This window comes from Physeter macrocephalus, chromosome 19 (assembly GCF_002837175.3).
Source record: "Physeter macrocephalus isolate SW-GA chromosome 19, ASM283717v5, whole genome shotgun sequence".
Lineage (NCBI taxonomy): Eukaryota > Metazoa > Chordata > Mammalia > Artiodactyla > Physeteridae > Physeter > Physeter macrocephalus.
In genome coordinates this window covers 22764525-22790183 of record NC_041232.1, presented here as the reverse complement: position 1 = coordinate 22790183, position 25659 = coordinate 22764525, and the positions used below count along the sequence as shown (strand labels likewise).

The 25659-nt window shown below is 48.8% G+C and overlaps 2 protein-coding genes across 4 annotated transcripts in view; one reads left to right on the top strand and one right to left on the bottom strand.

Moving 5' to 3' along the window:
• The window catches only part of TMEM132D (transmembrane protein 132D), a 752033-nt gene that overhangs the window by 712266 nt on the left and 14108 nt on the right, over positions 1-25659 (top strand). Inside the window, 1 exon segment of the mRNA XM_055080563.1 lies at positions 25388-25593. Coding sequence (XP_054936538.1) covers positions 25388-25593 — 206 coding nt within the window.
• GLT1D1 (glycosyltransferase 1 domain containing 1) overlaps positions 23649-25659 on the bottom strand; it is a 189781-nt gene continuing 187770 nt past the window's right edge. Inside the window, exons 13-14 of one of the 3 annotated variants that reach the window (XM_055080567.1) lie at positions 24011-24117; positions 23799-23889 (exon numbers count right to left, since the gene is read on the bottom strand). In XM_055080567.1, the coding sequence (XP_054936542.1) occupies positions 24058-24117 (60 nt within the window). In that variant the 3' untranslated portion in view covers positions 23799-23889; positions 24011-24057. Of the gene's footprint in view, positions 23890-23910; positions 24118-25659 lie in introns of those variants that run through there. The other 2 variants (XM_028480462.2, XM_028480464.2) reach the window with 2 other exon arrangements.

Genomic DNA, 25659 nt, shown 5'->3' with positions numbered 1-25659 from the left:
TCTTCACACACACACAAATAAATACCTGAGGTGATAGATGTGTTAATTAACTAAATGGGGGGAATCCTTTCGCAATGTATACATATATCAAATCTTCACCGTGTGCACTTTTAATATCTTACAATTTTATACTTCAATCAAGCTGGAATTTATAAAAGGTACAGAGTAACTAAATAATAAGTTTAAAGGCATGGGGTTTTGGACGGGTGATATACAAATATGTAACAAAGGTAGCAGAGGCACAGAAAAACCAGAGGAGAGGCAGGCAGCAGACACAGAGTCAATGCCAGAAGCCTGCCCTTCCCTTTAATTGCTGTGTAATGGGCATGTCTTGAGGGTCCCAGGAAGGGGTCTGGGGTAACCGAAGAGATAATCTCTCCATCTCGAGAGCCTTGACTTAATCACATCTGCAAAGTTCCCTTTACCATGTAAGGCAGCATATTCCAGGGATTAGGATGTGGACATCTTTGGGGGGCCATTAGTCTGTCTACCCCACTAGGCTACGGATTTTATCTCATTCAAAAGCAGATTTTAGGACAAGCTCTTCATAAGCACTGTGGATACAAAGAGGAAAAGGTGGGGTGCTTGCCCTCAATTAGCTTGTAGGTTTAATAGAGGAAAAAGCTAGGTAAACAGAACAATTGCAAAGCAATACATTCCTATTATAGTAGCATGGGGAAATAAATGAGGGATGCCTACATCTGGGAGAGTGAAGGAAATCATGGCATATGTGCAGGTGCTGGCCAGGAAACGTGGAGAGAGTGCTAGAAATGGAAAGTCATGATTTTGAAACAGTAATACTGAAGTTGATTCCGACAAGAATCGTCAGTCATGCTAAATCTAGGGTGGGAGGGTGTGTTTGATGGAGCAGGATGTTCTCACGGTCTTAAGTGTCTCCCAAAGAAAGCTTATTCGTTGCAAGGAGGAAGAACGTAGTAATTCCAGGGTGGAGAAATCAGGCAACACCTTGACCAGGGAGTCAATTAACATCACTAATGAGCGGCAGATGGGCATCTAGCGCCTGTGGATGGGAGTCCCCCAAGAAGGATACAATATCCCCTTGGTAGCATCCCAGCTGGGAAGGCATCGAGTTATCTAATCATGTGGAAACTGTTAGACTGACCCCAAATGGAGAACATCTTATTCTGACAAGTCGGTAATATCCCTCAAAAATGTCAATATTGCGAAAGAGAACAAAAGGTCAGGGAAGTGTTCCAAAATTTTTTTATCTATTCTTTTTCAAATTCTTTTCCCATTTAGGTTATTACAGAATACTTAGCAGCGTTCCCTGTGCTCTACAATAGGTCCTTGTTGGTTATCTATTTTATATATAATGGTGTGTAGATGTCCATCCCAATCCCCCAATCTATTCTTCTTCCCCCACCCCCAGTAACCATAAATTCGATCTCTAAGTCTGTGAGTCTGTTTTTGTTTTGTAAACAAGTTCATTTGTATCATTTTTTTGATTCCACGTATAAGCCATATCATATGATGAAATGTTCCAAATTAAAAACCATGACACCTAATGCAATGCCCAATCGAAGACTGGCTCTTGTACCGGAGAGAAAAAAATGATTCCTGGGTCAATGGAGAAAATTGAAATATGGAAGGAAGATTAGATGAATTTACATAAAATGTTGTTTCCTGAATTTGATAACTGCACCATGGTTATCATGGCCATTTGCTCTTAGCGACTCAAGTATGTATTTCTCAAGAAGAATATCCTTGTTCTTGAGAAATACATACTTGAGTCTCTAAGAGCAAATGGCCACAATGTATGTAACTCACTCTCATATTGTTCAAAAAGAAAACATAGGTAGATAGATAGATAGATAGATAGATTGATAGAGTGATGATAGATAATAGACTCATGGTTAGAACAAACTACAGCAAATGGGTAAAATACTAACAGTAGATGAATGTAGGTCAAGGGCATTCTGTATTATTCTTGCAACTTTTCTGTAAGTTTGAAATTATTTCCAAATAAAAAGCATTTTTTAGTGAACCAAGTGTGCGTTCAAAGCCAGACACACACACACACATACTGCCTTCGATGATTGCAAATGGAGTGTATATCGGTTATCTATTACTGCATGAAAAACCAGAGCGGCTTCCAACAACAATCAGTTATATGCAAATATATATATGCAAATATATATATGACTGCAATTTAGACTTACTGCAGTTGAGTATTGGCTGTGCCCTCTCATTAGCGATATGAACTTCAGCCTGTGCCTGTTTTCTCCATCTATAAAATAAGGATACAAACAGCACCTCCCTGGCCGGGCTGTGTGCAGCTCAGATAAACTAACTCACATGAAGCCCTTGGAAGAGGGGGTTCTGTGCTCAGCAGAACTACTCTGTTGTTATTATTCCTAGAAAAGGTGATATTTAGCTGAGATTTGGAAGATGTGTAAAAGTTTGCCAGCTGGCTATGCAGAGCAAGAGCATTGTCGATCTGAGGGAAGTATTGCTGAAAACTATAGGGAGAGGTGGGGCGTAGCATAAGTTGGACAGTTGAGTAGGGCCCGGCTGGTGAAGTGTGGTTCTTGCTTGCAAAGGAGTGTGACTATTTGTCGTTCCGTAGTGTGGATGGTGTTTGGGTGACTCATGTAGATTCAAACAGGTGAGTGATGGTATAGCATTCGTAATTTTCAAAGACCGCTCTGGTAGCTGTGGTAGAAACTAGACCTGACAAATCCAAATGACGTGCCAGCAAGTGGATAGGGATGGTGACAATCCAGGGAACAGATCATGAGAATTGGAACCAGGGAAATTGCAGAAAGTCTAGATGGGAGGAAAGGATTTGAAGATGTCTAGTAGGTAAAATCGGTAAAATCGACACAGTTTGGGTGACTGATTTGGTGGGTGTTGAGCAAACACCAGGAATGCCTTCCCAGCCCTCCTACACTGCTGGGGGGAATGTAAGTTGGTGCAGTCGCTATGGAAAACAGTAGGGAAGTTCCTTAAAAAACTAAAAATAGAGTTGCCATATGATCCAGCAATCCCACTCCTGGGCATATAGTCAGGCGAAACTCTAATTCAAAAAGATACACGCACCCCAATGTTCATAGCAGCACTATTCACAATAGCCAAGACATGGAAACAACCAAAGTGTCCATCAACAGATGAATGGATAAAGAAGATGTGGTACATATATATACAATGGAATACTACTCAGCTATTGAAAAGAAGGAAATAATGCCATTTGCAGCAACGTGGATGGACCTAGAGATGATCATAAGTGAAATAAGTTAGAAAGACAAATACCATATGAGACCACTTATTTGTGGAATCTAAAATATGACACAAATGAATTTATCTAAGAAACAGAAACAGGTCTCACCTGGAAAATGCACATGCCCATTTACACTGAGAAATCTTCATATAAATTTAAGGAACAACCACTGGAAGCCCATCCCCCCAACCCCTCCCTCCTCGTTGAAGTTAAAAACCTCTTCTCTAGGTCAGGGACTTAAGGGTGAGTAACGAGCCATTAGTGGACTGTGAAATCAATTTAGTGGGTTAACCAGAATTAGAGAAAGAAGAAGAGAGGGAACAAGAGAAAGAATGGAATGAAAAGAAAGGAAATAACATGCATGATGTAGCAAAAGCAAGCCTTGCTTTTTACAACTTTCGTTTTGGTTATAGGTGCTTCTATAGGAAAACTGTGTCTCAGCCTATGCATGTACAAAATAATACATGCATATAAATAATTCATATATGTGTTTATATGTACATACATAAACACACACACACACACATACTGCCTTCGATGATTGCAAATGGAGTGTATATCGGTTGTCTATTACTGCATGAAAAACCAGAGCGGCTTCCAACAACAATCAGTTATATGCAAATATATATGTGACTGCAATTTAGACTTACTGCAGTGATCTCACAAGTAGTTACAGTCGTCTGGAAGCCCACCCAGGGCTGGATGGCCCCAGACACCCTTTCACAGGTCTGGCGGTCGGCTAGGCTGTCAGCTGGTGGCCTCGTTTCTTCTGTGCCAGCCTTCTCCACTTGGCTGGCTGGGGCTTCCTGGGCTCCTAAAGGACAGGTAGGCACCTAGCAAGGCTTTGTGTCATGCTTACTGGTGTTACGTTAGCCAAAGTGAGTGGGAAAATTATCATTTTGACATGAAGCCCAGAGCCGAAGTGGGAAGGGACTCCCCAAGGATCTGGACACCGTCGGGGAGGCATGAGTGATCAGGGGCCATTAGCATAACCTCTACGACAGAGTGACAAGCACGTGATTCCTGCTGTGTCTTTTCCATGCTCTGCTTGTTCTTGAGTCCTTCACCCTGGTTTATCCCTTTTTTCCTTTCTCCCCATGTTTCTTCTTCATTAATTGAGATTCTTGCAGGGAAGCCTCAATGCTAGGAGTAGGAGAGGATACCAGGAGAGGTAAGAAGATATCATCTTAGCCCTCAGGGCACTGATCAGCTCTTTGAATAGATAAGTGTCCAGCAAGAGAAATGCTAAATAGTGAATCAGGGCAGCCGCTCAGCTGTCACAAGACAGCTCCAAATTAAACATCCAGGACTTCTCTGGTGGTGCAGTTGTTAAGAATCTGCCTGCAATGCAGGGCACACGGGTTCGAGTCCTGGTCAGGGAAGATCCCACATGCCTCAGATCAACTAAGCCTGTGCGCCACAACTACTGAACCTGCGCTCTAGAGCCCGCACGCCACAATTACTGAGCCCGTGTGCCACAACTACTGAAGCCTGTGCACCTAGAGCCCGTACTCCGCAACAAGAGGAGCCACCGCAATGAGAAGCCCGCGCACCGCAACGAAGAGTATGCCCTGCTCGCTGCACCTAGAGAGAGCCCGCGCGCAGCAACGAAGACCCGACACAGCCACAAATAAATAAATAAATAAATAAAATTTGTTTTTTAAAAAAAAATCCAGGGAATTTCCTCTGGGAGTGCAAAAGTGGGCGGGGTCACCAGGCCGGTCAGCAGATCTGCTCACCTCTCTTCTGAAGGGCATTATTTGAGTTCTCAAACTGTACTGGCTTTCAGGGGGAAAATAAGAACAGCATAGAAGCACAGGAATTCAGTAAAAACTTTCCATCTGCATGGGCTGCCGAGAACTCAGAATTGCTATTTCTCCTTATCTCTGCAGTTTTTCATCAATCTAGGCTATGTTGGTTCTGCCTGGCCTTTCCCCTTGAGGTTTTTTGAGGAGGGACAAGGAGGAGCATCCCATGTGTTCTTGTGCTTTGACCCGACCAAGTCAATCCCCTCTGGCTCAAGTCTTGCAGGAGAGAAAATTATTATTATTTTTTTTTTTTTTGCGGTACGCGGGCCTCTCACTGTTGCGGCCTCTCCCGTCGCGGAGCACAGGCTCCGGACGCGCAGGCTCAGCGGCCACGGCTCACGGGCCCAGCTGCTCCGCGGCATGTGAGATCCTCCCGGACCGGGGCACGAACCCGCACCCCATCTTCTTTATCCATTCGTCTGTCAGTGGACATTTAGGTTGCTTCCATGTCCTGGCTATTGTGAACAGTGCTGCAGTGAACACTGGGGTGCAGGCATCTCCTTGAATTAGAGTTTTGTCTGGATACATGCCCAGGGGTGGATATGGCGACTCAAAAATATGGCTTTGATTCCGAGACTCTTGAATATGAGAAACCTGAAATGGACTGAGAAGGGTTTAGAACTCCCCACAAGCTATATTTTTTAAGGAAAAAGCACAGAACATAGAATGTGGGCCATCACGTTTTCTAAAAAAATAAGAAAAATATCTACTTAAATGCTTGTACATGCATAGAGTCTTCTGGAAGGAGGCACAAGAGACTGATGATGACAGTTACTTTCAGGGTGAGGAGGCTGGGGAGCTCAGGCTGGGGCGGGGAGGGGCTCACATCGCACTGCACATGCTTCCTCCTGCTCTGTTTGACTTTAAGCCATGAACCTGTATCAACTTCCAATTCTTATACTGAAAAATAATTAACAGTTGAGAAGAAAATCTCCAATGTGGTGTTCAGACTTGAAAAACCAATCTAAAATGTTTACAACATATGACAAAGCTTTATAAATTTTTAAAAAACCATTGAGAGGAAACCTGTACTTATTGACAGAAGTATTTCTTCGCATGGCCATGCAGTCTGAGATCAGACTGTCATTTCGGAGCTGACTGGTGTGTTCTGGGTTGGAGTCCAAGGCTCAGTATAGGAGAGGGCCTGAAAGTGCAGCCCCAGGAACCAGGATGCTTAGATTCCTGACAGCCGTGACCTGGGCCATTTGATGCCTTAGTTTCCTCCCTCAAAAACATAGTCGTGATAACAATACTTACCTCACTGAGTTATTATAAAGATTAAATAAAACACGAAAAGCACTTAGAACAGTGTCTGGAGTATAGAAACTACTATAATAAACACTAGGGGGGCTTTTTTCTTTTGAGCACTGAATACTCTCTTGTCTGGATGGACCACAGTTTATTCATCCATTCACCTGCTGAAGGACATCCTGGTTGCTTCCAAGTTTTGGCAATTATGAATAAAACTGCTAAAAACATTTCATGTAGACATATGTTTTTCAGCTCATTTGGGTAAATACCAAGGAGCACACTTGCCGGATCATGTTGTGAGAACATGCTCGGCTTTGTAAGACGCTGCCAGACTGTCTCCCAGGGTGGCTGTGTACCATTTTGTATTGCCACCAGCAATGAAGGAGAGCATCCCTTTTCTGCATCCTCGCCAGCATTTGGTGTTGTTCGTGTTCTGGATTTTGGTCATTCTAGTGGGTGTGTGGCGGTATCTCATTGTTTTAGTTCGCAGCCCCCTGATGGTATAGGGGCATCTTTGCATGTGCGTATTTGCCATCCGCGTACCTTCTTGGGTGAGGTATCTGTTTAGATCTCCCACCCATTTTACTATTTTTTCTTATTGTTAAGTTTTAAGAATGCTTTGTATATTTTGGATGCCAGTCCTTATCAGATTCATGCAGATATTTTCGCCCAGGCTGTGGCTGGTCTAAACGTTAGCTGTTATTACTATCATTCTCCATCAGTCATGTAAATTTAGATTTGCAGTATTCTTGTGCCGTTCTCGCTAAGAAGTGACAAGGGTTGGTTAGCTGCTCCTTTACCTAAGAAGAATGTTTTCTCATTTTATTTTTGATTGAAGTGTAGTTGGTTTACAATGTTGTGCTTGTTTCAGGTGTACAGCAAAGTGACTCAGCCACATATATGTGTGTGTGTGTGTGTGTGTGTGTGTGTGTGTGTGTGTGTGTGTGTGTGTATATTCCTTTTCAGATTCTTTTCCATTACAGGTTATTACAAGGTGCTGAGTAGAGTTCCCTGTGCCATACGGCAGGTCCTTGCTGGTTCTCTATTTTCTATACGGTAGTGAGTGTCTGCTAATCCCAAACTCCTAATTTACCCCTTTCTCACCCCTTTTCCTTTTGGTAAACCATGTTTGTTTTCTATGTCTGTGCGTCTATTTCTGTTTTGTAAATTCGTTCACTTGCATCATTTTTTAAGCGAGAAGCCACAGCATGTTGTCCCCATCTCTGTGCCAAGCCCTCGGGCTTAGCATGACCCGTCAGATGTCCTGACTGATCCAGCCTCTCCTGCACTCGCCTGTCAGGGGTGCACCAGAGGAGGGCTCTGGGGGTGAGGACAGATCTGGGGTCTCACTGGATAAGGGATTCCCTGTGGGAGACCTTGCTGGAGATAGGAGTTCCACGTGGTGCCTGCCAAGAGGCAGGGAGGGCGAACTTCTCTGCAGGCGGCCTGGAGAAGCATTTTCACTGCAAAATTCAGTCGAAAGCCAAAGAAATCTGTGCCGGATGTTTCTGCATAAGGTTGCTACCCTGCTTCTTTTGTTCCGTTTGGGAAGGGAAACGGGGGACCCTAAGATGGTTTGCTTACACCCTCCTCCATGCCCTCCAAAAAGAGTGTGTCCAGCCAAGGGGAGGCGTGGCTGCCCTCACCTGCCATCTGCTGGGCCCCCTGCACCAAAGCCTGCAGCCAGTGCTGCCAGGAAGTAGCAGGAACTCATCCGGGTAACGTCATGTGCCACCTTGGTGCCTGCGGTGTGGCTGTCCTGGGCGCGGGCTTCCACCAGCCTGGGGGCGAGTGCTCAGCCTTGCTGCCGGCCAGGGTGCCTGCAGACTCCCGCTGTCCATCTAGCAGACTCACTCTTCCTGACTCACTTTTCCACTTCCCATCTGAAATATGTCTCTGCTGTGCTTGCATAGGTGTTTTCTCTTTCTTACAGTCTGAGTGTTCCTTATTAATAGAAAAGGAATGTGTTCTGGCCTCACCCTCTTTAGTAAGTGATTTCCAGCCAATTCTGTTGAGTTCCATGATGCCCAGGTGTGGTGAGCCCCATTTTCCTCACCGTCCTCACCCTTCTAGATGTCCAAGGCCCAACCACTCGTCCATGGATTCCACCACATCCTGGACTCTTGATGAAGGAGACTGTCCTATCTTTCCACCTCCAGGGAACTGAAAGGCAGTGAAATGCAGGGTCAAGGAGGAGAGTTGCGTTGCATGAGACCAAGGAACCCAGCAGGAGCCAGACCGTGACAGACCTGGCGGCTCATGTGAAGAACCTACTATATTACCCTAAAGCAGTGGAGAACCTCGGATGAGTTTTTAGAAGAGTGTCCAGAGAGTCACGTGGTAGTAATATGATAGGTTTGCATCTTTAAAGAATGCTCTGTGCACTTTTGTACAAACGCAAGTGGGGCGCATGTAAACTCTGTGACCCACGTATGTACCCACAGAAAAGCCTCTGTCTGTTCCTCCAAAGACGTGTGTATCATGGTCCAAGGCAGCAGTACGTGTCATAGCCAAAAACTGGAAACCCCCAAATGTCCACAGATAGGAGAATGGATACATAACTGTGGTGTAGTCACACAAGGAGAAGGAATGAACCACATAAATCAGCCTCACAAACACAAGTACAGGGGATGTGATCCCATTTATACCAAAGACTTAAAACAGGGAAGAGTAAGCAAAGATGTCAGGAAAGAGGCGAGCCCTCACTCAGCTCGGGGGTGTGGCTAGGACTGCAGGGCATGAGGGGCTTCCGGTGTGAACCACCGTGCCCTGGCTCTTGAACTGGGTTCAGGTTGCGGGTTTGTTCACTGTGAAGTGTCATTGAGCAGAACTAGGTAATAAAAAAGTTAAACAGAAAATAAGTCATAATAAGATTGTTTAAACAATAAAGGGAGGAAGGAGGGAAGGAAGAAAGGAAGGAGGGAGGGAAAGGAGGAAGGTTGGATGGATGGATGGATGGATGGATGGGTGAATGGATGGATGGTTGGATGGATGGATGGTTGGATGGATGGATGGATGGTTGGATGGATGGTTGGATGGATGGATGGATGGATGGGTGGGTGGATGGATGGATGGATGGATGGATGGTTGGATGGATGGATGGATGGTTGGATGGATGGTTGGATGGATGGATGGATGGTTGGATGGATGGTTGGATGGATGGATGGATGGTTGGATGGATGGTTGGATGGATGGATGGATGGTTGGATGGATGGTTGGATGGATGGATGGATGGTTGGATGGATGGTTGGATGGATGGATGGATGGTTGGATGGATGGTTGGATGGATGGATGGTTGGATGGATGGATGGTTGGATGGATGGATGGATGGTTGGATGGATGGTTGGATGGATGGATGGATGGATGGGTGGATGGATGGATGGATGGATGGATGGATGGTTGGATGGATGGATGGATGGTTGGATGGATGGTTGGATGGATGGATGGATGGATGGATGGGTGGATGGATGGATAGATGGATGGATGGAGGGAGGGAGGGAGGGGGAGGGAGGGAGGGATGTCAGAAATGCAGCAGTCATTTCCAGCCATGGCACTGCCACCCCACCACCCCCACCACACAAAAGGTGCTGCAGGGGCACCCCCTGAACTGCTGATCCAGGACCCCTGTACCACCAGTAACGTCACTTACGGCGGTGGTGAATAAGCTTGTTAAGTAGGTAACGCTGAGTCGACACAGACATCATCAGACTGCATTTGCGGTGCGCGTTTTAGATGGCATTTCTGTTAGCCTCGTAAGGATTGCTGTCCAGCATTGCGGGATATGAAGCAGAGAATCCTACGGTGCAAAGCAGCCAGGAAAGCTGGGCTTTTGTTGAAGGACTGAGAGGGACAAGGGGCTTCATGATCAGTTCTCATTCACCTTAGAAGATGAAATCAAAGCCAGAGCCTTTCAGAACAGACGGGTGGGTTTCATCTTTGTAAGAGGCTACTCAGATCAGCCCGTTCTTTGTGGAATGAGAGGGTAATAGAACTACACCTTCTCTGGGCGCGGGACGTCCTCCTGTCAGTAGCTCTGAACTCTCAGTGTAAATGAGAATCAGCCGTGGCATCCGTCAAAATGGAGATTCACTGGCTTAATCGGGAGGTCTCGCCCAGGAGGTCCGCTCGTTTTCTGGAGCTGCCGTAACAAATTGCCACAAACTGGGTCACCCCATTCATTCTCTCGCAGTTCTGGAGCCTGAATTCCAAAATCGAGGCACGGGCAGGGCCGCGCTCTTTCCGGAGCCTCTAGGAGAGGAGCCTTCCTGCCTCTTCCAGCTCCTGGGGGCTCCAGGCATCCTCTGGTTGCGGCCGCATCCTTCCAACCTCTGCCTCTGCCATCACTGGCCCTCTTCCCTCAGTCTCTGTGTGTCCTTTTCTGTCTCTTACAGGGACACTCTCATTGGATTTAGAATCCACCCTAATCCAGTCTGACCGCATCTTAACTAATTCCATGTGCAAAGACCCTGTTTCCAAGTAAGATCACCATCTGAGGTGCTGGGTAGACAGGAATCTGGGGGGATTCAATCCACTATCGTAGGTCTGCAGAAGATCTTGGGGGTCTGCATTTGTTAGATTTTATTCTTCTTTGGCAATATTCCACATGGTTTCAAATAACAGCGAAATGTAGTCAGTCCTCATCTTGCGTAGCACCCTGTTAATGGAAACTCAACCATCGGAACCATGACCTTGGTCCATGCTGCTGTGACATGAACCGTTCTCCACTAACACAAGACAAATCGAGAGCTGCCTGGAGGAAGGAAAGGACCTACTAAGAAGCTCGTGTCATAGGTGGTGCTATAGACTGAGGGGTCTGTGTCCCCCCGGAATCCATACGTTGGAACCTGGTGCCCAATGTGATGGTGGCAGGAGGTGGGTCCTTTGGGAGGTGATTAGGTGAAGAGGATGCAGCCCTCACTTTGGGATTAGTGCCCTTATAAAAGAGACCCAGAGAGCGCCCTCACTCCTTCCACCCTGTGAGGACAAAGAGAAGACATCCGTCTGTGCAGCAGGTAGTGGGTACCAAATCTGATGGAGCCATCATCTTGTCCTTCAAGCCCCCAGAAATGTCAGAAATAAATGTCTGCTGTTTATAAGCCACCCTGTCTGGTCATTTTTTAATAGCAGCCTGAGCTAAGACAGGTGAGTTCTGCAGAAACAGATGCTGAGCTGGAATTTGGGGCCAAGATGTCTCAGGTCTTTTTTTTTTTTCTTTGTTGGCCTATCTGCTCAGCATGTAAGGTCTTATAGTTCCCCCACCAGGGATCGAACTTGTGCCCCCGGAAATGGAAGCGTGGAGTCCTAACCACTGGAATGAGAGGGAAGTCCCAAGATGTCTCTTAGGGATCAAGCCCTGTGAAGAGAAAGAGGGAGAGCATCAGGCAGAGGGAGAAATCGGGCCACAGCAGGGGCTCTGCCCCCTGTCCGCTGAACCGCTGGGCGGTGCCGCCTCCTCTCTCTTGCGTGACCTGCCGCAAGGAGGTGACCTATGCAGCTGAGGCAGAGCCCAAGGGGAGACAGCGAGGGCTGGGTGCTGACCGCAGTCCATCCCAAAGGAGGGTCTGGGCGATGCCCCTCGAGGCCTCCCAGCCGCGCCCCACCCCCCGACCGTGGCCCGGGCCTCCTAATCTGCCCCTGCTCTCTGTGGGTTTCACTGCTTCCTTACATATCCTCCTGGAGCTTTTATTCGAACATGAAGATGCTGTTACTTCCTCCTGCTCTGTGGGCTGCTATATGCTGGGTCCTCAGGACACTTTCCTTGCTCTGCCACGGAGAGACCCTGGGGGTCCCGGGGGTGGGAGGGGCCGCCTGGAGACTGAGGGCAGTGATGCTGTGGAAACCAGTCGAGGAGAATTTCGATGACCTATCAGCGTGGGCGCTTGACGTGTAGCAGCACTGGCTTTTCTGATTTCCGGATCTATCCTGGCTCCCTCCACATCAGTGAGCAGAGGACCTGCCTGCCCCTTGTATACCTGTGTCGTGTGTAGCCAATGAGATGCAGGTCCAGCTAGCACCCGCATGATTCAGATGGAGGGTCACAGGCCGGCTCGGCCAGCGTGGCCCCCAGTATCTCCCCGCAGCAGTGAGATACTGAGCAGAGTCCAGGAGCAGGCAGAGCACATCCCTGGTCCTTCCATTCCCCTGTCAGCATCTCTTTGCTTCTTCTCTTCTTACTTAGGCACCTCTGATAAGACTGAAAGGGAGAGTGTTGTTATTACAACACTGGGGTTGCTTCTGTAGCAGTTACTTCTTGGCTTGGCGGTATATGAGTTTGCATTGTAATTATTCATGCAACCTTATTTATGTGTTTAATGTTCACCTGTATATATGTTATATTTACAACTGAACAGAAAAAATGATGTAAATTTTTAAAAAAAAGACTTAAGTGTGGCTCTCTCTCTGGTTAGTAGGGACTGAAGAGCTTCATAGCCAAAGGAATGAATCACTAATGGTGAATTTTCTAAATGAGGGTGGAAAGGTGGAAGGTGTGATAGAGTTTTCTGTTTCCTCCCTCGGCTCTGGGTCTCAGATCCCAACATGTGGGTCACCTTCAGGGTCAGTGTACATCTTCAGGAGCGAGCAGAGCTACAGGTGCAAGAGATTAATCAGAGGGGAGGATAAAGGGGAGAGGGAGTGCAAGTTAGCAGACTATGATGTGGGTCTGACCCCTGTGAAAGGAGACTGGTGGCGACAGAGATCAGGAGGAGGAGCTTGCCTGCAGCAAAGCTCAGAATTCTCAGGCCGTTGAGCAGATGGCCTGGAAAGCTCACACTGGGTCGAAATGGCCACCCTTGTGCCATCTCCGTGCTCGGATGCCAGCAAATGGCGCTCCTGATGGTGGGCTCCCGCTGAAGGGAGATCTGAGCAGCACCCCCCATGGCTGCTGTGCATCTATCCTGCCGCCCTCGTCGGACTAGACTCTAAGGTACAGAGCGGTCAATAGCTGTACTGAGTGTTTGCACGCAGAAGCCTCAGAACTGCACATATATTAACTCATTTACTCTTGAAACAACCCATGAAGCTGGAACTATTATCACCACCCCCATTTTACAGATGAGGAAACCAAGGCACAGAGAGGTTAAGTGACTTGCCCAAGGTCACACAGCCAGTGAGTGAAGGAGCTGGAATAATATAAAACATCGTGGAGCATCTGGATCCAGAGCTTAGTGACACTAGACTGCCTTGGGATTTATCCAGAAGGAAAAACTTACACAGACCCCGCCATTGTGAAAGTTCTGAACGAGTTCTACTGGTTTCTTCTAACCCTGCTGTGTTTTCATTGTCCTTATTTAAGAGGAGTTAATTCTATTTATGTACAGTGATATTAGTTTTCCATCCCTGACAATAGTACAAGTTTTTTTTTTTTTAAGTGGAAAGGAATTGATTCTTGAACTCTAGTTGGGAGAGCTGGAGCATTTAGGGAAAATGGATGTCTGCTACTTCTTTTTTTTTTTTTTTTTTTTTTTGCGGTACGCGGGCCTCTCACTGCTGCGGCCCCTCCCGTTGGGGAGCGCAGGCTCCGGACGCGCAGGCGCAGCGGCCACGGCTCACGGGCCCAGCCGCTCCGCGGCATGTGGGATCTTCCCGGACCCGGGCACGAACCCGTGTCCCCTGCATCGGCAGGCGGACTCTCAACCACTGCGCCACCAGGGAAGGCCGATGCTACTTCTTTTGAAATGAATCATAAGAGGACAGAGGGCTGAAAAGTGGATAGATGTGTGATGAAGCCCATCCAGAATGTATTCATTACAGAAGCTATAGGTGGTGGGTGTATAGACGTTTGCTGTACGATTCCCATTTTTCTTTGTTTAAAGTTTGTCGTACCACCTAGAGGGGTGGGATACGGAGGGTGGGAGGGAGACGCAAAAGGGAGGAGATATGGGGATATATGTATACGTATAGCTGACTCACTTTGTTATACAGCAGAAACTAACACACCATTGTAAAGCAATTATACTCCAATAAAGATGTTTAAAAAAATTAAATAAAAGAATAAAATGTGTCATAAAATGTTGTTGAAAAGAGCAGGTCCACAGTTTAATCAAAATCCTAAAACTGTAGTGGCAGTCCCTCCTTGGGCGGACTGAGCATTGCTGGGGTTTTGGGAAATACTACATTGAGGGAGCAATGGCCAGAGAGCTTCTCCCCCAGATGGCAGAGGAGACAGAAAAGTTTGCATGAACCAAGCAGCTCAGGCTTTCCCTGGACCTGACTGGGCGCAGGGGGGCTTCAGCGTGGGGGACGAGGGCGTTAATCTGACCGGCGTGGTCTCCCCTCTTCCTGCTGCCCCTGAAGGGGTCATCCAGGGCTTTGAGGTCTGAGCCATCTTCGCAAACCCAGTAACGCCGCCCAGAGCCAGGTTGGGACCTGAGACAAGCAGCCTGACTCTGGCCCACTTGCCAAAATCCGGGCAAAGATGAACTTTCAGAGAGTTTCCTCAATGCCACACACTCCGAGGCAAACGTGGGGTCGCAGGAAGGACCCCTGGAGAGCTTGTGGCATTTACTTGTGGGAGACGGTACTTCAGGGCCAAGCACGGGGAGACAGGTACATTCTGCAGCAAGACGGATTCAGGCTGGACTTTCGACTTCAGAAAGAACTGCCTCACCGGGGGGTAAACACATCCGTGATGCCAGAGGCTTGTAGATTTTGTCGGTGATCAGCCCGAGTTCTCATAGTTTTAACTTAAATGTATTCTCTTCACCATGTGCTGGACCTGTTCTAAGTGCCTTGAGCGCATCATGTGATTCTACATCCCTGTGAAGTGAGTACCAGCCCCGCATCCCCATTTTACCCATGAGAAGCAGAAAGGGGAGGTTCCTGTTCCGTGACTGGTAGAGGGTCCTTTGGTAGAAGGGTGTAAACTGTCTGCTTTGTGTTCATCTCTCCCTCACTTCTGGACCAGGGGCTGAGAGCCCCCACATCTAAGCTCTGCATCCATGCCTCACCTCACCGCACCCCCAGGTGAAGAAACGGCGCAGTTGTTGACCCATCTGCCTACAGACCCACTGGAGATGGTCCTCTTCCTCTTGTGTTCGCCCGTGTCTTCCTTTTGTTCGCTGGGACCAGGACAACAGAAGTGGACACATTGGGAATTCCCTGGCGGTCCAGTGGTCGGGACTCCGCGCTTCCACTGCAGGGGGCACGGGTTCGATCCCTGGTCGGGGAACTAGGATCCCGCATGCCTCACGGCGAGGCCAAAAAAACAAAAAAACAAGATTATAGTCAAAAGAAGTGGGCACATTGTGGTCAATGAGTGCGCAACCTGGACCCAGCAGGGGGCAGTGACCGGGCCTGGTCTAAGGATAAAATATTCAGTCTAAAGCTGCGATCGTCATGCGGACCCAGGGGTGTCTGGCAAATCTGTAGGAGTGATTCGTTGTTGTTTGTAAGGCCTGGGGAGGACTGGCAGTTAGCAGGCAAACATCAGAGGTACTAAATGTCCTGCAACGTCCAGGACAGCCCCACACTACAGAACATTGTCCCACACCTTCCAGATTTTTAGATGTCCCACCAAACTAGGGGAAAAATTGTCACCACCATCTGTGCTGTAGCTTAATACACAGAACAGGGAATTTCTCAGTAATGCGAACTCAGGGTAAATCAAAAGACTACTTTGTGTTTGTATCTTTACCAAGAGTGTCCCTACCAGGGAAAACCTTCCCCACCAGCCACTCCACCCTCTCTACCAGCACCCGCGGAGCTGCAGAATTTATGGCGGCTCGGTGGGGCGGGGGCGGGAGGGAGGCGGAATCTGCCTTCGCTACATTTCCTAGTGAATTATGCTTAAGAAGATGCTTGTTGAAATATGTATCATTCTATTATAAATTCATCTTTATTTTACTTTATATCCACTTAGGGCATTATATTAATCTTAGTAAAATGATCTTGCAGGCAGGTTACATTATCTGTAAATCCCGTTTCAGGATTTTGAAGAAGGAGTTATGTTCGTTGAACAAAGGAGGTATTATGTGTGATAAGGTTGAAAACCACGGAGTTAGGAAATTTGTGCTTTATCATAGTTGCAGTTAGGACTTCTTGCAATGTGATTCTCCCTTTTATTCACTCATTCAAAAACTCTTTCTGGTGTACCTACTATATGCCAGGTGCTGTTCTGGGCACTGAGGATACAGTGGAAGAACAGACAGGCAGGATAGGTTAGGAGATGCTGAGATAACAAAACAACACCAGGACCTTGGCAGGTTTCCAGAGCTACCCTTCCTCTCACCAGCTGTGGCTGGCAGCTCCCCAGGGCCGGCGTCCTCTGTGGAGTGACTGGCTCAGCCTCCCAGACTGCTTCCATCTGGGGGCACCTACATCTTGGGACTCCCAGACAAGGCAAAGGATGTGAAGAATGCACACTGGCGTGCACACCGGCGGGCTTCCCTGGTGGTGCAGTGGTTGGGAGTCCGCCTGCCGATGCAGGTGACACGGGTTCGAGCCCTGGTCTGGGAAGATCCCACATGCCGCGGAGCAGGTGAGCCCGTGCGCCACAGCTACTGAAGCCCGTGCACCTAGAGCCCGTGCGCCACGACGGGAAGCCACCGCAATGAGAAGCCCGCGCACCGCAACGAAGAGTAGCCCCCGCTCGTCACAACTAGAGAAAGCCCGCGCGCAGCAATGAAGACCCAACGCAGCCAAAAATAAATAAATAAATTTATTTAAAAAAAGAAAGAATGCACACTGGCTCCTAAATGCTTCTGATCAGAAGTGACACACACTCCTGCTTCATTGGCCAAAGCAAATCTCACGCCATACTTCTTTCAAGGAGTGGGGCGTGTCAGGAAAGGGAAGAGAAACAAGAACTAGAAATGAGATCTGTGCCTGCATTACCGAACTCAGGTCTGGCTGCTCGCTGCTCAAAAATCAATCCTCGAGAGAGACAGATGTTGGTGGAAAGATGCCTTTCATCAGAATCTGGGGAGTTGGTGGACTCAGTGTCCCCCCAAAAACCATCTCTGAAGATTCTACTCGGCCATGAAAGTTTGTAAAGGGAAACAGGAAAGTCATCTCAGTTAATCACTGAGATGATACAGGGTCCGAGTCATCTCCATCCCCCACTGTGGGCAGGCTTGTCCACTCCTTGTGATCTTTCTTTAGATGCTGTTCTGTTCACACGGTTTGTTCGCAAGATCACTGAAGAGGAAGCGAGGGAAGAGATCTGGGCATGTGTTAATTACCTAGCCTTCATTTCTACTTCTTTGATCTATGGAAAGAACCGACGGGGTAGGCAAGGTATTGTGTGAACAAAAGCTTGGAAAGGTGTGCTTGGATGGGAGATGAATAGAGCATGGGGTGCCTGGTTGAAGGTTAGCGTCAAGGCAAAGGCGCCTCCTGCAGACGCAGCTCTTTCCTGCCAGATGCTGCTGGCACCTGAGGATGCTCCCTCATCTCCCAGTGCTGTAAGCTTCCTTCAGGTTGGACCTGGAAGTTACCTTGCTCTGCAGCCACCTCTGCATCCCATCGTGTCAGTGACGCCACAGCCGAGAGACAAAATCCGTATCAGTCACTTGATGCAAAGAAAATTTAAAACAGCTGACCCTTGAACAACACGGGTTTGAACTGCGCGGGTCCACGTATACGTGGATCTTTTTCAATAGTAAATGTTCCGGGACTACATGAAACGCTGTTGGTTGAATTCTGCGATGCAGAACTGAGAATATGGAGGGCTAACTATAAGTTATACGTGGATTTTCTTTTTTTATTATTTTTTACTTTTTTATTGACATAGAGTTTGTTTGCAATGTTGTGCTAATCTCTGCTGTATAGCAAAGGGACTCAGTTATACACATATATACTTTCTTGTTTTATATTCTTTCCCATGATGGTTTATCCCAGGAGGTTGGATATCATTCCCTGTGCTGTATACAGCAGGACCTTGTTGTTTATCCATCCTACATGTACTAGTTGGCATCTGCTAACCTCAAACTCCCAGGCCATCTCTCTCCCTGCCCCCTCCTCCTTGGCAACCACAAGTCTGTTCTCTATGTCTGTGAATCTGTTTCTGTTTTGTATATAGGTTCTTCTGTGCCATATTTTAGTTTCCACATATAAGTGATATCATATGGTATTTGTCTTTCTCTCTGTGACTGACTTCACTTAGTATGATCATCTCTAGTTGCACCCACGTTGCTGCAGATGGCATTATCTCATTCTTTTTTATGGCTGAGCAGTATTCCACTGTTTCTGTTTTGTATATAGGTTCTTCTGTGCCATATTTTAGTTTCCACATATAAGTGATATCATATGGTATTTGTCTTTCTCTCTGTGACTGACTTCACTTAGTATGATCATCTCTAGTTGCACCCACGTTGCTGCAGATGGCATTATTTCATTCTTTTTTATGGCTGAGTAATATTCCATCGTGTACATGTACCACATCTTCTTTATCCATTCATCTGTCAATGACCATTTAGGTTGTTTCCATGTCTTGGCTATTGTAAATAGTGCTGCTATGAACATAGGGCTGCATGTGCATGGATTTTCTACTTCACACGGAGGGTCAGCACCCCTAACCCCCCCGTGCCTCAGTTTCCTCATTGGAAATAATAATAATTCTTAAATTATTAAATTGGAGATAATAATACTTCTGACCCAGAGGCAGAGCGACCATGACACTAATGCAGCTTAAGCTTGAGGGCCCCTGCCTTACCCAGGCTCTTTTCCGAGACTCAGGACATACTGTAGAAATTTTGTATTCTTTTTAAAATTTATTTTCATTGACGTATACTTGATTTACAATGTTGTGTTAGTTTCAGGTGTACAGCAAAGTGCTTCATATATGTATGAAAATAGATGCGTATATATGTATAGTCATATATGTGTATATACTCTTTTTCAGATTCTTTTCCATTGTAGATTATTACAAGATATTGAGTAGAGTTCCCTGTGCTCTACAGTAGGTCCCTGTTGGTTCTCTATTTTATATAGAGTAGTGGGTGTGTGTTAACCCAAAGTCCTAATTCATCCCTCCCCCCTCCCTTTCCCCTTTGGTAACCATAAGTTTGTAGAAATTTTGTATTCTTAATTCATAATCTCTTTAGCAGTCAGGGCCCCAGATCTGCTCCTCCATTTACACGGAAGAGCATCATAAGGTGTAAGTGAATGCACGTAAGGTGATTAACGCAGATCCAGGCACATGTCAATGTTAGCTCTGGGTGGCTTCAGAAATCTCAGTGAAGGGTTGCAGCTGGTGAGGCCGGGCTGGGGAACCAAGCCCTGAGGGAGACAAGGCAGTGGGGCAGAGCTGATGGGGGCCCGAGGCACCAGACAATTCCTATAAGGAAAAATCTGGAATTTCTGACACAGAGGGGGATGTAGCAGGCAGGGAATGGAGAGCTGGAACAAGGATTCTGTGCTCCTGAGACATTACCCATGAGAGCCGAGAGAGGGCTCTCCTAGGGCACGTGACACAACCAAGATGGGAGCTGCGCTGACGGCTGTCCTGGGGCCTGAGAACAAAGAACTGGAAGGCACGTCTCGGTTCAAGGCCAGCTTTACACTTTCCAAGCATACTCTCTCGTTCTGGTTCTCTGCACAACAAACCAGTTCTGAGGGTTGACTGGGGCCAGCTGGGTGGTTTTCATTTGATGGCCTCATGTGGTTGCCATCATGGGGGTGCCTGGAAGGAATTATCTGAAGGTTGAGTCGGGCTGACGTCTAACATGGCACACCCACACGGATGGCAACTAACGTTGGCAGTTAGCTGGGAGCCCAGGGTGAGCTGGAGAAGCTGCTCGTAGCGGCCGGCATTCGCTGGCCCGTGGCCACGTCACTGCAGCGTCTGCCTCATCTGCTTCTCTCCACGTGGGCTGCTGATCGTCCGTGTCCGTCCTCCTCTGCCTCTCACGGCTATGGACACTGGGGTTGCATTCGGGGCCCGTGATCCAGGACGCTCTTATCTCAAAACCTTGAATTTAGTTACATCCACAAAGACCCTTTTTCCATAGAAGGTGACATTTACAGGATCCAGGGATCAGGACCGGAAATCTTTGGGAGCCATTATTCAGCCTTCCACAGATGGGGTTCAGGAGACCCTGCTCCCCCAGGCGGGCTCTGGAGTTTGAGAGGTGCTGCAGAGGTTGTCCTAAGATGTGCTCATCCAGCCAGTGTTTGGCCACAGACTGCCCCAGGAATGGGCAGACGTGGGCAGACCTCACCACCACCAGGCATCTCCAGGGAGGCCAGGGAAGTCAGAGGAAGCTCTTCAAAGTCTCCCCCGTCCCTCCCTCCTTCTCCCCCTCCCCCTCCTCCTTCTCTTCCTTTGCTGCTTCCTCTGGACAGACTTGAAAGTCTTTGGAAGCAACAAGAGACCAGGAGAGCCAGCAAGGCAGTAGCAGCCATAACTTGCAGCATCCGGGCTGAGTCACAAGCGTTACCCCAAACGAAAGATCTCTGATGCCTCCTAGGCCGGAGTCCCGTCCATGCAAGGACAACAAGAAGCAGGTCCCAGCGGTACCACAGACTCACAGCCACGCTTTTTTCACGCGCATCCGTCCCCCCGAGGCAGGTGTCATGCCCCCAAACTCCCCAGCACATAGGCTGAGTAAACCCCACTTCCTTACCCGCAAAGTCTTTCCCCCGGGAGCCCTCAGTCTTTATATTCTACTCAAATTCTTCTGCAGCTTCACACACACCCTCCTCCAGGGTGCAGCCTGAAAGGCCCCACGTGTCTCCTCCCTGACTTGTACTTAGTTCGTTTGCATGCAGTCTTCATCACAAGAAAGTCATTAGCCTGAGGCGGGGAGGTCCCATGCCCTGGCGTTCAGGGATGAGGCGTGAGTAGCCTGTTTAAGACGAAGACCTCTGGCCCCTGGCGCAGACCCCAATTACATTCTTGGCTTGTTTCGAGTTTGCAAGAATTATAGGATCCTCTCAGCCGCCATCTGATTATCTTATCTGTCTTCATAGCTGTTATCCACCCAGCCCTAGCCGACTCCACCCGTTAATTTGGTGCGTTCTATTTTTCTTAAAGTTATTTTATTGAAGTATGAAACAACGCCACCTGCAGCAACATGGATGGACTTAGAGATGATCATACTTAAGTAAGTCAGACAGAGAAAGACAAACACCATGATCTCACCTATAGGTGGAATCTAAAATTTGGCACCAGCGAACTTATCTGCGAAACAGAAACAGACTCACAGACCTAGAGAACAGACTTGTCGTTCTCTTTTTATTAAAATAGATTATTTTTATTAATCAGATTATGCCCAGGCATGTTGCAGTGGTCAGAATAAGCTCCATCAATGTGATGTAACAAATAGTCTGAAATATCAGTGACTTCCAACAAGAGGTGTACCTGCCACCCATGCCGCCTGTCCCTTGTGGCTTTGTGGGGGGCTGTCCCTGTCACAGACTCTCAGGAACCCAGGCTGGAGGGACAGTCACCACCCCCTCCCCCGCCGGACCCCGAGCTGGAGGGACGGGCACCTCTGGAAGGTCCCTCGTGGGAAATTAAAATGTTCCCGCAGGAGGTGAGCCGTGTCGGTTCCACTCACAGCTCATCGTCGACAGGTGAGTGAGACAGGTGAGCCAGAAGGACAGTCCCACCAATGCCGGCAAAGAAGAACCAGGTGTGGTTGGCAAACAGTTTTAGTGATGCTTCCACGCACAGAGCGAGGACAGGGCCCAGGCACGGAAAACCAGAGGGGCGGGGGCAGAGGTTACAAACCCCCCATCAGATGTGGGTGCTGCTCTTATTACCTGATGTAAACACACACACACACACACACACACACCCACCATCACACACACCCACCATCGCACACACACACACACCATCACACACACACACACCATCACACACACACACACCATCACACACCATCACACACACACACACACACCATCACACACACACACACACACAATCACACACACACACACACACACACCCCATCTCTACCTCAGCGCTCCGCCCCTCCGACCCAGTGCTGACCTTGCAAGGCCCGGGCATCGGTTGCCTCCACGCAGTCTGCTAAGAGTGACTGCCTGGGTGTCGAGCCCTGCTTTCCCTCTGCTAACCTTCCTCTTCCCTTTTACCCGTGTCTAGCCCCAACTGTTTCTTATTTCCTCAAGGAAAAAACACAGAGTTTTAAAATCAAAACAAAAAAACCTGAAGACTTACTTTTATACTCAGGACTATGCCCAGCACACCAGGCCTCTGCCTCTCTCATCCACAGGGCGATGTAGGGGACGGGCTTTTACCCACGATGATCTCCACGTGGCTTTTCTTAGAACCCCTGGTTTGGCAAGAGGGTCCAGAAAATTAAGGTCATGAAACAGCTTCTTTTTCTGAAACCAAGTCTTGTCAGTATTTCCTCTCTCTCTCTCTCTCTCTGTCTGTCGGCTTATCTGTGGCAATTCAACCTGATTCAGACTTGAAAGGCTTAAAAAGAGAAAGCCTAAGATTCAAGACTCGCCAGCCCTGAAGAAGAAAGGGCCGTGGCCAGGACCCAAGTTACAATAGAGCCACGTGGGCTGGTTCCGTTCTGCCTTTCAATCAGGTTTAAGTACTTCCGCTATAGGAGGATCACCAGCTCCAGCTCATAAATGGACCCGGGCCCATGTTTCCCTCCGAGTCACTGACCGTCCCCTGGATATGCCGGGCCTCCCCGTGGCCCCGTGTGTGTGCTGTGCCCTTGTTCCCTCACCAGGAAGATCAGAGGAGCCGTCATTAGCAATCCTTTCTAAGATGTTTGAACAACCTAGTGATTTCTGCTTTGCTTTCCTTCACACCCCTCTAAGTGCCGGAGGGAAGGCCTGCATCCTTTAAAAAACAGCAGAGAGGATCCGGGCAAGAGTGATGCCTGTGCCGGAGGCGGGGCAGCTGGGGGCAGACTTGGGTTGAGGCTGGTCTTCTCCACTTCCCAGCTGTGCGTCCTTGGGAAATGGCACCTAGTGTCTTAGACCTCAGGTTGACCTCCCGTGAAATGACAGTAACGGCACCCACGTCCTGGGTTCTCGTGACCACTCACTGGGACCATACCTGGGATGTGTTCAGCTGCTCGGCCGGGCACATAATAAGTGCTCAATAAACCAGGGGCCTTGTTCCTGCCCATCCTGCCTCCAAGCTCAACCAGCCAAGCCCCAGAGCAGGGAAGGAGCCCTCGTGGTCTCTGCCCATCCTCCTCTCCCTCTCTGTGGCCATCTCCTGCTGGGACAAATGACCACAAGCCCGGTGGCTTAAAAGCACACACATTAGGGACTTCCCTGGCGGTCCAGTGGTTAGGACTCTGCGCTTCCGCCGCAGGGGGCGCGGGTTCGATCCCTGGTCAGGGAACTAAGATCCCACAAGCTGTGCAGTGTGGCCAAAAAAAAAAAAAAGTTACTTGAAAACCACACACGTTTATTCTCTCACAGTTCTGGGGGCCAGAAGTCCTTCATCAGCTTCACAAGGTATCAGCAGGGCCGCACTCCCCCCAGAGGCTCTAGGAGAGAATGACTCCCAGCCTCTTCCAGCTTCTAGAGACGCCTTCCTTGGATTCCTTGGCCCTGTCCCGCATCCTCAAAGCCGGCCGTGTAGCATCTTGCTTTGGTGACACATGTCCTTCCTCTGTCACGGTGGCCGAATGTCTCTCTGCTCCTCTCCTATAAAGACACTCGGATTACATTTAGGGCCCCCCCCCGGATGATCGAGGGTAATCCGCTCACCTCCAGATCCTTAACTTAATCACCCGCAAAGTCCTTTTTGCCAAATAAGGTAACGTACCGGTTCCGAGGATTAGGACCTGGTATCTTTGGGGGCCATCATTCATGCTACCACACGACCCCAACGCTTTGCCCCAAGTCTTGTTTAGCACGGGCTCCCCTGGAGAGCTGGGAGACAAAGACAAGGGGACAAGGTCTCTTCTTTGAACTTGGCTCTTCTCTCAAACGTGGGCAGAGAGCAGCAGTCTGGTACAGCAGCACCAGTTGAGAATGTGGATTCCACAGCCAGACCCCAGGGCCGGATCGTGGGACCGCGGTCAAGCTCCTTTAACTCCCAGCTTCCTCATCTGGAATATGGGACTGATGGGAATGCTTGTCTCGGGGTTGCTCTGAGGATGACATGAGCTAACATGGGCCTGGATTAACGTGTCTGGATTCTCTGGAAAGCAGAGCCTGAGCCACGGGCTGGAGGGCGGCGGGTGTATCTGGGACTGACTCCAGGACGTGGAGGCGGGAGTGGGGGGCAGGACAGGACGCCTAAATGGAAGAGACGGGAAGTGAATTACTGAGCTAGCTACCACGGTGCGCAGACATGAGCTGACATGGGCCTGGATTAACGTGTCTGGATGCTCTGGAAAGCAGAGCCTGAGCCACGGGCTGGAGGGCGGCGGGTGTATCATCTGGGACTGACTCCAGGACGTGGAGGCGGGAGTGGGGGGCAGGACAGGACGCCTAAATGGAAGAGACGGGAAGTGAATTACTGAGCTAGCTACCACGGTGCGCAGGTGGGGAGAATCCCACTGAGAGGTTCCCAGGAACCATGAGGAAATATATCTGGGAATCTGCGCGCACGGCTAAGATGGGAGCTTGTCTGCACGTGACTTTCCGAGGATGTTCGCTGGAGACATCCGTGTGGGAGTGAGGGAGGCCGGATGCAGGAAGGGGAGAAGCTGAGCCGGGATATGGCTTCAGATGAAATCGAGCCTCGGCTGATCCCTAGAGGAGCTCCGGGTCATGAACTATACACACGGTTCGTCCCTCCTTGAGGCAAAGCAGGAAGTCACCCGGGGGCAAAAAGGTGGGCTGAGTGGTACAGAGCACCCAGGTGATTCTGCAGGTTCGGCTCCGGCACCTCAGGGCATTCTGTCAGAGGAGGTGCGGCACAAACTGTCGGCAAAGCACCCGCAGCAGGTAGGGGTGAGTGTACCCAGCCAGTTGAAGAGCTCCCAGGAGAGGTGGATGGGGCCCCGTGGCATCTGTCATCACAGCCTCTGCTGTCTCGGAAAGCAAAACCCAGTGTCCGCGTTAGGACTAACTCCTCATGATTGTGACCCCCAAAGAGTCACGACGCTGCTTTCCTTCTCTGCTTTCTCTTGCTCTTCCTTTGGGATGTGATAAAAACTCAGACGTCCGCCACGCTTCTCTCCCCTCTTCCCAGGTTTCTGACAGATGCGACTATGTCTTTGTCAACGGGAAGGAAATGAAGGGCAAGGTGAATGTGGTCGTGAACTTCACCTACCAGCACCTGACCAGTCCTCTGGAGATGATGGTGTGGGTGCCCCGTCTGCCCCTGCAGATCGAGGTCTCGGACACCGAGCTCAACCAGATCAAGGGCTGGAGAGTCCCCATTGTCTCCAACAAGAGGTGGGTGTGCAGGTCAGGCGCTGTAGCAGAAACCCAAGGAGGGGAGGAGGGGGAGGGGGAGGGGAG